Source organism: Protopterus annectens, chromosome 9.part0, assembly GCF_019279795.1.
Source record: "Protopterus annectens isolate FY-2018-M chromosome 9.part0, PAN1.0, whole genome shotgun sequence".
NCBI lineage: Eukaryota > Metazoa > Chordata > Ceratodontiformes > Protopteridae > Protopterus > Protopterus annectens.
Genome location: NC_056743.1, coordinates 592620291 through 592638847, shown reverse-complemented (window position 1 = coordinate 592638847; position 18557 = coordinate 592620291). Strand labels below are relative to the sequence as shown.

Genomic DNA, 18557 nt, shown 5'->3' with positions numbered 1-18557 from the left:
CCTAGAAAAATGTCTGATACGCATTAAGCATGGATTGCTTTCTTTCTGGATAAAGAACCAGCATTCTGGTGTTTTCATATATGAATGGAATATTCTAGTGCCTGCACTTCTAATCCTTAAGGTTGTTAGTCTCACAGGCACTGTGGGAGAAGGAGAATTAAATTATTTATTCGTGGCATGTGTGTCTGATACAAGTGGAAAAATTTAGCAACAACTACAGATTTACAAAGTAATTAAACACAGAGATAGAAAATCAATTTAAGAAGAAAGTAAACTTGATTAATATATGCAGAAAGAAAACCCCTTATGTACAAGTGTCTTGTAATTCAAAGCTGGAGAAGAGTTTTTTGGTAGTTTTCAAATAATGTCCTTAAAATGGTTGCCATGGGAACCAATTGTCATGTAGGAAGGAGTGTCACTGGGGCTGGTGGCCTACAGGCTGCTGCTCCAGAGAAGACCTTATTGACAGTAGTGAGTTTGTAAGATAGAGCTGACAAAGGAAAGAAGAACAATGTAGAAGCTTAGCTGGGTTGTGGAGAAAGGGGATGCAAGCTAGTGATGGGCAATGACTCATTTTTGACAGTTTGTTGATAAGGAACTTAATAATGATTTTTCTTTCAGTTAACTGCAACCATTTGACTCTGGTACAGGACACCTGAAAGTAAAATGAATTTATAAAATCTGTTTTGCGTTGTTTACATCTTGGTGATATTATCAAGTGAATTGAATAGTATGAGAAGGGAATATTTAGTAGTAATGAAGACGGTTCCCAAGGGCAGATCTGGCTCCAAGGTAAAGACCCTACGTGTTAATTGTAGTTTCCTTAGATTTATTAAATAGTTTGTATTTTGTTTAAACAATATGATAATTGAAGGAAAGGGAGAATAAATGCTTTATTGTCAGATGAATAGTCCAACCTTTGGAAGACCAACCATCTATAACAAATCCTGACAGATTAATGGCTTAAGAAGAGAAACACAGATCAAACATAGAAACTGATAAAGAAAAATAAATCAGCACAACAGATGACAGCAAGTAAGTAAAATAGTGTGCTTTATCTTTGATGACAGCACTGTAAAAATGTAAATTGTACACAATCTCTTTTGAAATACCTTTGACTGAAAATAGTGCAAAAAGACGTGTTTTTTCACGTGTGTAACATACATCTATACATACATACATGCACACTGCGCTGTGTTTTTGTACAGTTAACCTTTTCTAAGATGTTAAGCTTATTTTGTATTGATTTAAACATTTTCTTCAGAGACTGCTGATTTATTCTTAGAGTATAGCAGCCCTTTTAAAATACTGTAATATTCTTTCCATATTCAACACTGTAAGTTGTCACCCACGCTACACCCATGCATGTAATTTTGGAACATTTTCAATGTTTGCTGGCTGATATTTACTGCATGAGCATTAACTTCTTGTCATTTTCTTTGATGAGGAAATGTCTAGAAATGCATAAAAATCAGTTACAGTACTTCACTGTGACTTGAGTATTAATATTTTATGAAGCTGGATGCTTTTTCTTAAGAAAATGGAGGTTTATTTGAACGAGAGCTGAAAGTAAAAATAGAGCTTGCAAACACTTAAATATTTATTTAACACTTGGAATTTAATTTACAGATTGGCCCTTCAGGATTTTGCCAAGATTATCTTGGATTAGTTAGGTTAAATGAATCTCAGTGACTGATCACATTTGTCTCCAGTGTATACCAGAAATTGCATTTGGCATTAATATCTCTTGTTTGAAAAGTTTCTTGTGAAATACCAGCATTAAGTCTATTTAAATTCCCACTTCTCCAACCTTTTTTTCATAGAAAATGTTTTTTAAGGTACCTTACTTGAGTTTGTCTTGTCTTTACTGACATATTCTATTTTGTACTGAATGCTTGTCTTTTATGTTTTCTTTATGCATTTGCTTTATTTTTCATTAGTATTGTCCCTGGATTCTTTTTTTTTACTAGACTGCATGATTCTGTAGGCTGTATGATATAACATGCCATCAGACCACTCTATGTGTCTTTCATGTATACCTTTTACAATTACATTGTTAAGGCCTATCCCATCTGAAGTAATTAAATGCATTTTTCCAGGTTTTATCAGCTGTATTTAAAAATGATGTAGAAAAATACTTCATGTTCTTATAAGAGAGTGCTCAGTCACACGTTTAATACTACCTGGAAATCAGATTTTAAATTCCAGCTATTTCTTTAAATGTCAGTTTGCAGTGAACAGAGTTCTAATGTCCCCCAGGTCTTTGCATAAAGGAAAGAAAGGTTGCCAAGCCATACCTCATACTAGATGGAGTCACCAACCCATATACCAATATTGTCAGTCAGCTTGGAAGTGACAAGAGGCCCAGGGGAATACAGATATTAAACTAATTCTAGAAACTTTAAGTAGTCTTTCTAAGGAATTCATATTTTTTCAGGCTATAGTAGCTCGGTAGTGTAATGACTTAAAAACACACATCACAGAAATTAAAAAGCTGATTTCTGAACTCGACTCTTCCCTAATGTGTCTACATACCCACCTTCATGAGGCTTGAAATACCTATCCAGATTATCCAAGCCTATAAACAAAAGTTGCAAGAAGAACTGGATGTTCCGGAGAAGAGATGCAGAAGGAAAAAAATTGCATTGTTTGTTATCTGACTGATGGTGATGAAGGTAACAATGTGATCCATTTCCTAACAAACTGTTTACCAAAATATCTATGGCTGGATTCCACCACTAACATGAATACTTAAAAGAGTGCACTGTGCTTTGCAAGAAAAAAATCATTAAGTCAGTGACCCAGATAATTAGCAAACTGCTTTCTGTCCCACAAGGGAAAAGAGAGGATGCTAAGAAAATGCTAGTGTTTTAGACTTCCATGGTGAAACTTTGAGATGGAATGCCAGTCTTTCACTGTGGTTCTAGACAGATACAAGCTCCTGTGGCCAGTTACTAATATTTTGAATGCAAAAAGTATATGTACCTCCACACTGTATCCAGCCTGACCAAAACCCTTTTCAAATATGGTGCTAAAATTGCAGAAATCCATAGCAAGTATTTGTCACCCTGAAGATTAAATGTGTGTTCACAGAAGTGCAGGATGGATTGGAATGCTTGTCATACGACGGAGCATTGACTTAGTACGGAATTCCCCAAAAAAGGCTGCAAACTTGTTAGAAGTGATAAGTCCCAAACATGAGACTGCTTTACCCGAATATTTAATTGAGGTTACAATCTGTCCAGAAAGAATTTTAGCGATTACTGAACAAGAGTAACTACTTCTGGAGCTGCTCAAGACTGAGGTAAGGTTTAATCCCTCTTTTTCCATTTACTAACATTGTATTTCACCTGAAGACATTTTCTTTGATCTGAAAGTTAAATTCCTGATAGATCATAAAAGAAGAGGGCAAGAATCTATGTTGCTTGCCAAAGAGGTAGGAGCATGGGAGATGCACCATTTGTGTATATGAAGCAGACTTTAGGTGTGCATTAGTTAACAGTGCAGACATCTGTGCTGGAGACTGTCTGTATGTCCTCCGAGGGGACACAGTCTCTTGGAGGGGGGCACTGCTTGTGGTCACTCTTTTATACCTCACTATTGTTTACATCCCAAAATTTTAGACTTATAGGATTATGAATTTTGCAGTTAGAGCTGGAGAAATGGGCTTTTATGGTGAAGTTTACATCACCAGGATCATAATACACTGTTTGTAACCTGTAAGTACTGATGCTGACAGCTTAGTGGCAGATGTCATTGTGATTGTGCATATGCAGTTAACTACCCAGTTAGCATGTTCATACTCCAACTAGTGACCGCATAACTGACTGACATGAACTGTCATGCTTTGAGAACCTTCTAACAATAAAAATCTCCCAGCAAGTTTTACCATCCCTACTAGGTGGAGCTTTCCATATTTATACTGGAGAGTCAATTAATTACTGAGTGGTGTATGGAAGTAGGAGTGCAATTAATACCTGCTTATCTATGCTTACCTTTGTTGTGGACTGCCACATTATTTGGAGCTGTCTTTAACCTGCGATATTTCTTGTACTTCTCTCCTTATGGAACATTTATGGAGTCATCTCTAGGTACACTCTTAGATGCTATAAATATGACTTTATAGTTGACATGAGGTTGAGATTGTGCCCTCCATGTACAGCTTCTCTTCTGCACTTTGCATCGTGTCTTTTTTCATGGCTAACATTGGCCTTTACCCTCCTTGTGCTGATATGTTTTTTCTTTCATCAACAGCCCCTATGCCTCATCCCCTACTTCCTCCCTACTCTCAGCTATCTGCACATCATACATTGAACATTTCTAAGTTGGGAATTCAAAAAAGACAACATACACTCCCCTGTGTCTCTCTCCTTAGCTCAATTAGGAACTTATAGTTTCTTTTTTCATGATAGCTGCTTGAGTATAGAGAGTAAAGGTAGAGCTAAGCCTTCTAACTGTAAATTCTTCAGATTGTCAAACCAGGAGAGAAATTTATTTAAACTGCACCAGCAGTCAAAATGTAACCTTAGGTCTTATCTTCCATTAATTACAGTTGGATCTCTTGCAAGACATTACAGGAAAATTGAATAAGGTCAGACTAGGCTCTACAGATATATGTTGCAGAAAGTGTTGGAATCAGTCTGAAGACTCTGCTGTAAGCAAATACATGTGTTCTTTGCTTTGGATACTCACCCAGCTAGTCCAGCTCATTAGTGAAAGATTGACAAGTGATATAGAAAAGCATTACTAATTTGTTGTGTTTAATGTTATGGCTCAGTGCATCCTCCTGTCTCACATCCCTCTGCCACTGATTTCTGTTTACACATAAGGAAAGGTGCAATGTGATTTTTGTGGGCCTTGTTGCCACACAATTTGCAAATCAAAGACTATGTATTCCAAGTGAACTTATAAATAGATATAGTTTTCTAGCTTTAAGAATGTTACAGCACAGAGCTCAGTAGCTATTTTTAAGTCTATATTTGTCTCTCCATCTCTTTATCTAGGCCTCTCCAGTTCAGTCCTGACAACTAGCTTCTCCTCTCTGACCCTACGTGTATTCTGGGTCGGTTGGCAGTAGTGAGATGGAGGAGTATCTCTGAATGCAGACAGGATAGTTCATGGAAGAGGAAGGTCACTCATGGTTTACTACTACTGAGGTATAGTTTTAAACTACTTGTATCCAGTGAAAACTATATTTTTAAAATGAATGGGCTTAACACTCAGTGAAAACTTTGTATTTGGATGTGACTCTATGCACTTGATCTCATTTTCCTTCAGGAGATTCATCCAAACTTCTCCTTTTTCTCCTATTCTTAAATCAGGAAATCCCCTCCTGTATCCAGCATCTTACAGGCCCAAACTCACTTAAATCCCCTCCTGTATCCAGCATCTTACAGGCCCAAACTCACTTAAATCCCCTCCTGTATCCAGCATCTTACAGGCCCAAACCTTCACTTAACACTGACTGTGAGACATTCATGATATTCTGGGTAAAGGACAGACTTGACAAAGAATGACCTATGTAAGTTCAGCAAGGGCCACATTTGACTGAATATATGGCTACAATGCACAATCAACAACAACCAGTGGTAACCATAGCTCTAAATAAGCATAAAGCTTTTGATAAATGGCAATGATCCTACTTTTTTGAAATGTTATGATAGATGAAATTTCTGAAATCATTCATTGAGACTTTATGTGGTGTATGTAAAGGGTTCACAGCAATAGTATAGCAGTTACAGTTCTTGTCTGGATATACTTTGCTACAGAACAGGACCTGCCGGAGTTGCCCTCTGTACCCAGTTCTGTTGACTCTGGCCATAGAATCTCTGCCCATTGCTTAAAGGACAGCGCTGTCTCAGCCACTTAAGCATACCTGCCTCCTTGCTGTTAATATTGCATATATGCAGATGGCATAGGGCTGTATAAGTAATGGAGATTCAATGGGTTAATTATGCTCTTAGACACAATTAGGACCTTACCTTATTTTGGGAAATCCTTACTAAGTTTCAGCAACTATCATGTTATGTGGTTAATAAGACTAAATCTATGCCCTTGATCTATAGTGAACAGAACATGCAGCGTATATGAGAGTCCTTTCCCCTTGAAACTGGAGGGTGTTCACAATGCTGTATTTAAGAATCACATTGTGCTCGGCTCCTAAGTAGACTATAAAACTAATTTGACAAACATTCAGGACATATTGGTCACTCATCTTAATGGCTGAACAGATCTGTTGCTTACCATAGAACAGTAACCTACAATCATCAAGATGTCCTGTTTTTCAAAACTATTGTATATTATGTTCTCCATTAATTTTACAAATCCCCCCAGTCAACTTCCGATGGCCTTCCAGTTGAATACCTAAAACTTGCAGCAGATTCTATAGCTCTTCCAATTAGCATTCTCATTAACCGATCAATCTCTGAATCATATGTCCCACAACTATGGAAAAACTCAATTATTACTCCCCTTCACAAAGGTGGTAAAGCCAGTGATCTACCTAACTACCAGCCCATCTCCATACTTTCACCTCTAACTAAAATTTTAAACAAGTGTATTCATTCTCAATTGCTAAAACATCTCACAGACAATAACCTACTCGCACCCACCCAACATGATTTTCGGCCAGCACACAGCACAACAACAGCCTTACTGTCATTTACCAACACTGTATACCAAGCTCTTGATGCAGGCCTACTAACATCAGTGATCCTACTAGACCTATCAAAAGCTTTTGATACAGTGTCCCACTCAAAACTACTTTTACAGCTTGAGACTGTAAACTGCTCTCCACACACGCTATCCTGGTTTCATAACTATCTATACAACAGAAAACAATCTGTTAGATGGAAAAGTAAGCAATCCGATTACCTACTCAACAACACAGGCATTCCGCGAGGGTCTGTTCTTGGGCCCTTGCTTTTTAACATATTTATTAATAATCTCCATAAAACATCCCTGCAAAGTACACTCATTCAATATGCGGACGATTCGACAATAATTACATACTTTAACAACATCTCAGATCTCCTAAAGTTAAAACAAAATGCATTTACTTCCATCAAATCTTGGCTTAACGAAGCTTAACTGCTACTTAATCCCAAAAAATTTAAACTTTTACTCTTCACAACCAACCCTCTAACTCTATACTTTAAAATATTCTCTCAAAACAATACAGAAATTGAAATTGTAAAAACAGCCAAACTACTTGGCATCTCAATTGATGACAACCTATCCTTTGAGAATCATATACTCAACTCAATCAAAAAGACCCATTTTAAGCTTGGCAAACTCTATAGGCATAAACTCTATTTGGACAAGTCTACCAAGTTGAAACTAGCTAACAGTCTATTTCTACCCTCCTTTCTCTATGGTTGCCCCATTTTCACTAACCTACACACATCTCTCCTGAACAAACTGCAGTCGTGCTACTATAAAATATCCAAGTTTGTCTCCAACATGCCAACTCACACACATCATTGCTTGGCTATTAATTCTGTAAACTGGCTTGAGTTCCCTTATTACCTACATTACTCCCAGCTTACTCTCAACCACAAACTACTAAATAACCCAAACTTCTGCCCACCCCTTTAAGCTATAATACAAACACACACCCCTACTCGGCATCTTAGGTCCTCTAACAAACAACTCTTAACCATAACTAGACCCAACAACAGAGCTGGACAATGTCTCTATTCCCATGCCATTGCCAAACTTTGGAATGCGCTCCCTCTCTCTCCTACTCAACTAGACTCTTTAAAAACGTTTAAATTTGCACTAAAAGAACACCATGTCAATAACCTTGTCTGTTCTTGTAGTCATTAATTAAACCACCTTAAATGTTTTTGCCACTATATACTACAAATACTTTTACTAACTTAATATATTTGCAATTTACACCATCTGTCTTTGTATCCAATCTCTCTTGCTTTCTTTATTTCTGTGGCTGAATAAACAGAATTGATTAAACAGTATTCTTACTTATGAGAATATATAAACAGAATTACTAAAAATCTAACACACTGGGTTTATTTTCTTGAATTGTATACCTCTATAATATGTATATCTACTTCAATTTGTATTGTGTAAAATCTTTCTTGACTTTCAAAGTTAAGCTGATTTTATGTAAAAATTGTATGGAGCTTTTCTCCCCGGGCCTCCACTGAAAATGGGTCATTGACCCAGTGGACTTTCCTGGTTAACAAATGTCAATAAATAAATAATAATAACTTTGAAAAAGTAGGATTGAGCAGTTTGGGTATATTTCAGACATCCCATTATGAAGAAGCAACCTTGAACAGTTTGGGCATACTTCTTACATCCGATTATGAAGAAGTAGGCTCAAGCAATTTGGGCATACTTTGGACATCCCATTAATCTAAGAGACCCCCCCCCCCCCAGTCTACACTACTTGCTGACAATGGAAGGAGGCTTGTACATTCCCAGTCTAGTATTTTTCCCAGTCAAGTATTTGTTGTTTGGGTGTGTGTGCTCCAGACCATTATACACTGTCTCCACCTTGTCCATTGTATGCAGCACAGATGGAAACTGGCACACTTTTGATCCCACCAAGTATTTTCAAAGGGTCTATATTGTATGAATGAAAGTTCTTATAATAAAACGCTGTAAACAGTGAAAATGCCAGACATTGATCCCTTTATTGTGGGGGTTGTGCCCCCCACACCCCCGCTGATTATATGTACCATCTCTGAGATCACACTACAGTGAGGAAAGGGCAAATTTCCCAATCTTCACTGTACCGCAATCTCACAAAAAACACATTGATGTCCGGCATTTTTGCTATTTATAGTGTTCGATATTTTGGACTCTCGTTCTTCTGACAGGGACCCTTTTCAAAACATGATGGCCAGCCTGGCCTGCTCATCAGAGTGTAGGGTAATATCACCTGTTCTTCCTGTGTCAGCAGCTGACAATAGTTCCACTTTCCACAGCCAGCTGAAGCAACATATGCCAACTTTTTTTTTTTTACTCACCCACATTTAACTGATTTTGATCTAGGAGTTATTTTCTCTAAAGGAGTAGGAGTTATTTTTCTTCAATATTTTACATGTAGGATGCCTTACATACACTGAAGTCATCTGGTATGGTCCACAACTCTAATCAAGCATTCAGATAATTACCTTTTGAATTACTGGCCCTGTATTCAGATAAAACATGATCTCCTGACTACTCCAACCAGATGAGATGCTTGCACTCAAGCCTTTTCCAAACTTTTTCTCACTATCTATGGAGTAAATGTCTGACAAGGATCCATTGTATCTGTGAAGTCAAACCTGTCCTCAGCAGGTTGGTTCACAGCATGCTGCCAGCCTTTTCCAAAGAACCACAATGATTCCCAATGATTGATAAAGAAACTAAATCATGCCAGATGTCAGCTGCAATTCTGATTTGACCTCAGACATGACTGGGTATCTAACATGCTCAAACGCCTCCCCAAATTATGTGATGAAGTATGGCACAATTGGAAATGCAACCCCTCCACAGATTCCCAAGCCAAATATACCTCACTTAGCAACCTAGCTAAGCAATACTTCTGCAGACATAAAAACAGCCACTACCAAAGCAATCAAATCTCACTTTTAGCCAAACCTAAACAATTCTGGGGAGAAATCAACCTGCTCACTGGTCGAGAAATGCAACACAACTCCATTTCCCAGGACTCCTGTAACACCACCACATACAAACTCTCATGCACTGACTTCCTCAATGAGTTCAGCAACTTGCCACACATCAACAGCACAAACCTACCACCCCCAAAACCACCCTCTCCCCCTTTACATTCCACTATACTGCTTCACAAAGGTTAGAACCAAAGAGATGAAACACAAGTGGACCAAATACAAATAGATACTCCCCCAGGCTCAGATAACCTAGCCCCTTGGTTCACTCACCTTTGTAAGGACGTCATCTCACACCCTTTCACTCACATATACAACCTCTGCTTGACTAATAAGATTATACCTCAGATATGGAAAACAGCAATAGTCACTCCTATTTAAAACTACCCAAGCCAACCACTGCTTCACAGTACTGTCCTATTTTAATACTTCCCATATTGGATAAAATACTAGAAAAAAAATTATATACAATCAAATTACTGCTTATTTACATCAATACCATCTTCTATACAGGAAGCCACATGGATTCTGGTCTGGACTCAGCACAATAACAGCTCTTTACTCCCTCACAGAAGACATCCTCTCCAATATGGACAAAGTTGACCTGATAGGGATAAAACAAAGGCTATATATCTATACACTATGTACCCACACATAAATTGGTCCAGAAATCCCCATATTTATGGGCACATGATAAAATGAAGTATTTAGGAGTATGGATTAAAAAGGATTCAGTTATGGCAGCTAAATATACATGGGAAGAGACTAAGCAAACGATAATACAAAAACTGAGAAACTGGAAGCTCTTGCCTATGGTTACGAATAGCAAAACACAAGTAGTAAAAATATTTTTAGTCCCTTTAGTTTTATACACAGGTCAGGCATATTTTTATCAACCAGAAGAGAAATTGTTGACAGTAATTAATAAAGAGTTGAAGGATTTTATTTGGGAGGAGTAGAGGGTAGGAGTCAAGTTGGATGAGTTGATCCTCCGAACAGAACAAGGAGGTTTAGATTTGCCTGATTTGAAGGAATATTTTAGAGCTACTCAGTTAAGGCTCTTGTAAATAACACAAGCAGAAAGCTACAATTCAAAGTGGAAAGGGATGATGATGATAATGATGATGAAGCAGGGGGGTAATTCAAGAAATAAGGAAAGAGTGGGATTTTGAACACAGATCCTTAAAGAGAATAACAGCAGTCATACAGAATATTAGGGTCCAAATGGAGAGATTATAAGTTAGCAAGCAAAGGAGAGTAGTATTGCTGAAACTGAATTCATCCTCAGGTCTTGGTGAATACCTTCATGAGGTGGACCCTGTTTTTTCACAAAATATCCCCAAGACGACACTGATATATAGACTGCATTTTATATAGCATATGTCATGAACAGAAGTAGGTCAAAAATTAAAAAAGATAGCTGGGTGCACAAGACCCAGGATAAAAAAGTGCCCAATCCTGGTAGGTGCACTGGTGACAGGACTGGAAAAAAATGACAGTGTAGAATCCTCAAGATACAGAAACATTCCTACAATGGAGCCAGGCCAGGCCCACAGGGAGGATGCCCCCCCCCCCCCGTTGTAGAAGGAAGTAGTAGTCCACAAAAACCACAAAAACTAATAGGCCAAAGAAGAGCCATAAAGACGATAGAGTGGACTATTGAGGATAAGAAAGAAATTATGTATTGTTACTATTATGCAAAAAGCCCAGAATTTCCAGACACAAGATATACAAAAAGATTAAGAGAGAAATTAGAGGAAAAAAAATGTTTCCACAAGAAAAACTGTCAGAAGCTTCAAATAAAAATTTGTGTTCATTAATACAATAGATTAGTGAAAAAACATTACATAGACCAAGACATTTTGATCTGTTTGGAAAAAGAAGCATCTGAGGAAGTAAGAAAATATAAACAACAAAACATTGAGGGCATAAATAAAACACTCCAACCAGAGAAAACCACTACTCCTCCCCCTAATATTGACATCTCCACTAGCAACACCACAACACAATTTAATGAATACTTTACCAACTCCATTCAAACTCTGATTAATAACAGCTCTCCCACAACTCAAACAAACGCCCAAACTTCAACCATTGACCAAAACAGTTACTCCCTACAACCAGTCCCAACCAATACAATATATAAATATCTGGCAAAACTAAAACCTACTACCCTTGCAGCTGATAGACTTCCAGGTGACTATGTCAAGACTGCAGCCAAAGCAATCTCATAACCTACTAATAAACAGGTCAATAGCCGAACAACATATACCATCCCTCTGGAAAATCTCTTATATAATACCAAAACACAAAGGTGTCAGTTATACTGAATTAACTAACTACTGTCCAATTGCCATATTATGCCCCATATCAAAACTCCTCGAGAAATGCATTCACTCCCAAATACTAAACTACTTTCTAACTAATAATCTCCTGGCTGAAACACAATATGGATTCCATCCAAACCATAGTACCACCACGGCCCTTATCAGTTTTTTTTTAATACCATATAAATCAACAACAAAACAAAGGTAATCTTGTGTCTTCCATTTTCTTAGATCTCTCCAAAGTCTTTGACACAGTCTCCCATTCCAAACTACTAACCGTTCTCTCAGAACTCAAACTTCACAACTCCACACTATCATGGTTCAAAGACTATCTCTCAAACAGTCAACAAGCCTTAAAATGGGAAAACAGCCTATTCCCCCTTCTCCCTGCAAACTTAGTTGTTCCACAGGGATCCATCCTTGGACCCCTTCTCTTCACCATGTTCACCAACAACCTACACAAAGCTACCCTCCATACCAACCTAGTTCAATATGCCAATGATTCTACCCTAATATGCTCTATCCCATCACTCCAACAACTACAACAAATCACCCAAGAATCCTTTTCAGCAATAGAATGGCTATCTGACTCACAACTGATACTTAACCCTAAAAAACCCAACTAATGCTATTCCATCCCTCTAAAGCTACTGATCCAATTCCATCATGTAAAATAACATCCTCCAACAATACCCTCATCACACCCATTGCCCAAACTAAATTACTAGGAGTAATCATAGATCACAATATCAAATTCGATAAACATGTAGCTCAAACCATCATCAAGGTCCACAAAAAGCTAGGTACCCTCTATAGACACAAAGATTACATAACCTCTGAAAGTAAAGTCACCATTGCAAGAACCCACCTACTCTCCACACTACTTTATGCCTCCCCAGCACAAACCAATCTAAACAAAGGTAACCTAAATAAACTATCTGCTATGACAAAATAGCAAAATTCACCACTGACTCATTGTACAGATCCCACCATTGTCAGTCCCTTAAAAAAAATATCCTGGCTAGAATTTCCAAACCTACTAACTTTTAACCAGCTGACAATTACCCACCAAATCATGTATCACTCCAGTAAAACCTCAGCCCTTCAGGGACTACTGCACCACTATACCAGTAATCGTCCACTAAGAAGTACCAACAAATCACTAGTTGACATCACTAAAAGCAAATATAACTCTGGGGACACCCTCTATGCTGCTGCCGTCACAAAAGCATGGAATATCCTTCTGCTAGATATCCAGTCACTAGAAAACGTACATGATTTTAAGATCCTTCTCAAGTTACATTTATCCAACTCATGGACATGCTCCTGTACTAGCCCTGGGTAAAAACTAACAGGCCCTCTTAATCACACCTCCCCCCTCTCATCTAAACTATCTCATTCAGTACTTCTAGCCCCTAAAAGCAGACAGAATGCATATTAGCATTAATAGTACCGCATTCTATTACAGTTTACTGTGAGTGGCTATTGATGCAACCATCATACATGTTCACCACTGAACACAGAGACTCGACTATATTTACCAGAAGTATAAACTAGTTAAGAGTCTTGACACTTCTTTTTACTACATGTATCATCTTAACTATTTGTATAAATTCTTGCAACTACAAAATGAAGTGCAAATGCTGCAACCATTGTAATCTTATATTAGCTGTATTACTCTGTGCATTATTATTGTGTAATAGTTTAAATGTTACCTCTGCTTACTGTCCACTTTATTATTTTATTACTCTATTTTAATACTGTACTTCATTACTGTATTTTATTACTGTATACTACTACTGTATTGGAGCTTTTCTCCCCAGTCCTCTGCTGAAAACAGGCAGCCCTGCCCAGTGGTATTTTTTCCAATAAACAAATGTAAAATAAATAAATAAAAATGTTTGAAATAAAGAAAATATGGACATGGAAAAGAAAGAGAGATTTGATTTGGTACAATATTTATGTAAAGTCGAAAGCCAAATTAATCAATACAAAAAGGCAGCCCCAAAGATATTCAAAGAGAAATACAGGCAATGGCATCCAGATATGGAAAATTTCACAATAAAAAATAATATCACAAAGAGGGAATGTAGAAAAGAAGATTAGTAAAGTAGAAGTTAAAAAAATATAATTTGAAGTTATGGAATGCCTGCGAAGTGAAGGATTTGGTCTAGAAGGTCTAACACAGGTTACATCACAGCATGATGGAGTGAGTACCCAAAGTAAGGAGCAACAGGAATCTCAGGAGACATCTGAAGAAGAAATATGGATATGGAGATTTAATATGGTGTAATATTTATGCAAAGAAGAAAGCAAAACTAATCAGTACAAAAAGAGCAGCACCAAAGATATTTGAAGAGAAATACAGGCAAAGGAATCCGGACATGGAAAACTTTACAACACAAAAAATAAGAAGACAAAGAGGAAAAGTAGAAAAGGAGATTAGTAATGAAGATGTTAAAGTAATAGAAACTGAGGTTATGGAGTACCTCTGAAGTGAAGAATTCAGTGTAGAAAATTTAACTCAGAAAGCACCACAGCAGGATAGAACAATAAACATCCAAATTTAGGAGAAATAAGTGGAATGGGAAGCAACTGGTCAGTTGCCATATGAAGATGTTTTGGAGCCTTCCACAGGAAACGAGTATAAATGTTCACTTGAAGCTGGACAGCAAGGGAAGGAACAGGAAACTGTGGCAACTCTGACACAGTCAATCTTCAGGAGTGATAGGCCAGTGAGTTCCCATATGACAGAGCAATGGATAACACAGAATGAAATTGAAGAGAATGTGCCACAGGAATATGCTATCGAACGTTCTATAGAATGCCCGCAGAAAATGGAGAACAAAAAATGTGCCCTCACTTTAGAAGAAAATGAGCTAAGAGAAGAGTTGCTTGATTTAATAGGCATATTAAGATCAGTGAAAGAAATAGACTGCAGAAAGTCAATAACACCCCAACAGTTAGAAGTTTGATAAAACAAATGAACACAGTAATTAGGACTGTCCATCGAGATCCATGCAATATAACAGAAATAAACAGGATACATCACTGTGCAGCTTAATTAATAACAGATAAAATTCTACCACAAGAACACAGAGTTGTGGGGGAAAGGAAGACGAGAAATCAAATACCATCATGGAAATATCGAATAGAGAAAACTATAAGCTGTTAAGACAAGACATGTCACTGTTACAAGAGTATGGAAGACAGAACTGATCAACAAAAACAGTCATAAAGATAGAAGTGATAAAAGAAAGGTGCAGTATTATAATGGATCAGGATTTATCATGCAATATTGCAAATAATAAATTAAAAATATCAGCACAGGCAAAAAAACTTAGAAAAAAACACAGATAAATATAAAGAAAAAGTACAAAATAAGCAACTTCTTGATGACCCAAAAAAGTTTTATACAAAATTGGGAAACAAGGTAAAAGGAACTGAAAGACCACCAAAAAAGAAGAAATAGATACATTTTGGAGAAGTATTTATGAAGATCTTGTGGAACATAACAAAGATGCTAAATAGACAGAAGAAGTAAAAGAAAGAATAAGAAGTTCAAAGGTACAGGATATGAAATGGGATGAACTAACAACCACAGAGATTGAAACAAAGTTAAGAAAAGCCTCTAATTAGAAAACCCCAGGCCCAGATGCAGTACCCAACTTCTGGTTAAAAGTATTAACATCTTTGCACGAAGATTTAGCCATGAGTAAGAACAGTTTATATGCACACCCTGAACAGACACCAACCTGGCTAACAACAGGAAAAACAATGCTCCTACTCAAGAGTGAACCTGCAAGCTACCCTAAAAATTATAGACCAGTAACTTGCCTTCCGACAAAGTATAAACTATACACTGGAATTGATGCTGACAGAGTTTATAGTCATTTAAAAGAAAACTCAATTATGGCACTAGAACAAAAGGGCAATAAAACAAAATCATATGGAACAAAGGATCATTTGTTGTTAAATAAAGTCATAGTGGAGAACTGCAAAAATGAGAAAAATCTAACTATGGCATGGATTGACTATAAAAACGCATTTGACAATATCCCACATTCATGGATAAAAGAGTGCTTAAAAATGTATAAATTATATATACATTTATATATATGATAAATTACATCACAGTGACCATGAAGCAGTGGCAAACCACTTTGCAGTTAAGCCTCGTTAAAGGACAAATTATTATTCCAGAGATAAAAATCCAAAAGGGGATATTCCATGGTGGCTCTCCATCACTGTTACTCTTTTGCCTCATCCTTAACCCATTAAGCTGTCTGCTTAGCAGATAAGGTAATGTCTATAATTTGGCTCCCAGAAAGCAACAAAGTATAAAGACTTCTGATCGTCTCTTTGCCAATGATTTAAAACTGTATAGCTCATCAGATGAGGAACTGAAAGCACAACTGCAAGTAGTCAAAACTTTTTCAGATGATGTAAGAATGTCATTTGGTCTTCATAAATGTGCAAAATCAACCTTTAAAGCAGAAAAGCTGCAGCACCAAGAAAACATCAGCTTAGGACAAGAATGTGATATAAAAGAACTTGAGCAAGGGGGACTGTATAAATATTTGGGAATCAATGAAAGATCAACAATAAAATATGAACAAATGTGGATAAAATCTAGTAAGGAATATTTTAGAAGACTTAAATTAATCCTGAAAACAGCATTGACATCTAGAAACAAAATTCAAGCTATAAACCAGTTTGCTCTTCCTGTCCTAACTTACAGTTTTGGAGTGATTGACTGGCCTCAAAACATGTTGGATAGATTAGACAGGAAAACAAGAAGGATGCTTCATGCTCATCAAATGATTTATAAAAATCAGTGCATACCAAGATTATATATTCCCTGTTCCCAAGGAGGTATGGGGCCTCCTTGAAATTGATTACATGTATAGATCTACAATTGTGGAACTGCAAACATATCTGCTGACCTCACAAAACCCAAATATAGTGAAAATTGTAAAACGAGGAGAATAAATCTAAGATGACTTCCCTTCCTAGTCTAGTAGAAGCATATCAGCATCAAGTGGGAATGGAAATCAAACAAGAGGTAAATAAAAACCATGCAGCAACTGAATGTTCCAAAAAACAAAAGAAAGAATATAAGGTGAAAGATCAGATGAGAAGGCAAGAAATGTGGAAAATGCATAAATATAGTTGCAAGTTTAGAAAACTCCTGGAAGAATGACATGTTGATCAGGATCGAATGCAGGAATTGTTAAGGAGAGGCAAATTCACACAAAAAGATGAAAGGTTAATATTGGCGGCCCAAGATAGTGAGCTACATACACACTGGTTTACTAAGTCCATTGAACGTGTGGGAGAAACAGACAAATGTAGGTTTTGTAAAACAGAATTGGAAACAGTTGCACACCTTGTTGCTGGTTGTGATAAACTAATGGCAGAAGGACTGTTTACTGAAAGGCATAATAATGTGGCAAGACTGTTGCACTGGGAATTGTACAAACATTATAATACTGAAGTAGCTGAAAAACACTGGAAACATGAGCCACAAAGCATCATAGAAAATGAAGAGGTCTACATCACATGAGATCACCCATTACCAACAGTTCAAAATATAGATGCGAGAAAACCAGATATAGTGGTCCATGAAAAGAAGACAAAAGTAGCATTGATCATTGAAGTCACCACACCCATTGACACAAAGTCATAAAATATCCGGATCTGCAGGCAAAAACGACAGCAATGTGGAAGAAAGATACCCAGATAGTTCCAACAGTAGTAGTAGGAGCAACGAGGTCTTAAAGAATCTATGATCATATTTAGATATGTTACCAATACATGTATCTCCATTGCAGAAGGAGTCATTACTGGGCACATTGTGAGTGCTGCGAAGAACACTTCTGGCTGACATCAAAGACTGAAACATTACTAATTTCATAAACTTTAATCATACTTTGACTTAGGAATGGGGTCCATTCCTGTCATGGTATTAGAAACCCAAAAGATTTGGAGAAATTAAAATATTATATTCATAAAGTAGTAGAAAGTATAAGAACTAAGCCAACACAGGGATAGAGAAAGGAGATTCTGCAGATAGGTATGACTACAGTTAGGGGTATAGAGAATAGACAATAGGAGGCAAAGGAACCAAAGTACTGGGAACAAATAATTAGAGAAGGAAAGGTAATGGATTGAGAAGAGGCCATGAAGATATTTGGATTGCAGGCTTGAGATTGCCTTCCCTGTCAGGGATTGATATCAGAGACCGGCAAAATGAAAGGGATAGTAAAATCCTAAATAAAAGACGTGCACTGGTTGAGATTTTAATTGAATTTAGAACAGAAGCTGCTTGTTCAAGATGGATAATTAGTAGAGCATATAAAATATTGTACAATAACTATAGGAATTGGTCAGAAGAGGTCGCAAAAAGATTGGGAAGAGAAATTACATATGCAGTGCACAAAGAAACAGTGGGAGGACATATGTATGGCTCCCAAATATGCAGCAAAGTCTAGAAGATTCAGAATGTTTTCCTGGAAGTGTTTGCATAATTACTTTTATACCCCAAGCAGAATATTTTGTCAGGTAGATAGCAAATGTTGGAGGTGTG

At 37.1% G+C, this 18557-nt stretch overlaps 1 protein-coding gene across 1 annotated transcript in view; it reads left to right on the top strand.

Annotated features, from left to right (window-relative positions):
* The first annotated feature begins 1010 nt into the window (after positions 1-1010).
* Positions 1011-18557, top strand: part of PPP2R2A (protein phosphatase 2 regulatory subunit Balpha) — a 1574838-nt gene continuing 1557291 nt past the window's right edge. The window contains exon 1 of the mRNA XM_044083139.1: positions 1011-1035. Coding sequence (XP_043939074.1) covers positions 1026-1035 — 10 coding nt within the window. The 5' untranslated portion in view covers positions 1011-1025. The remainder of the gene's footprint in view (positions 1036-18557) is intronic.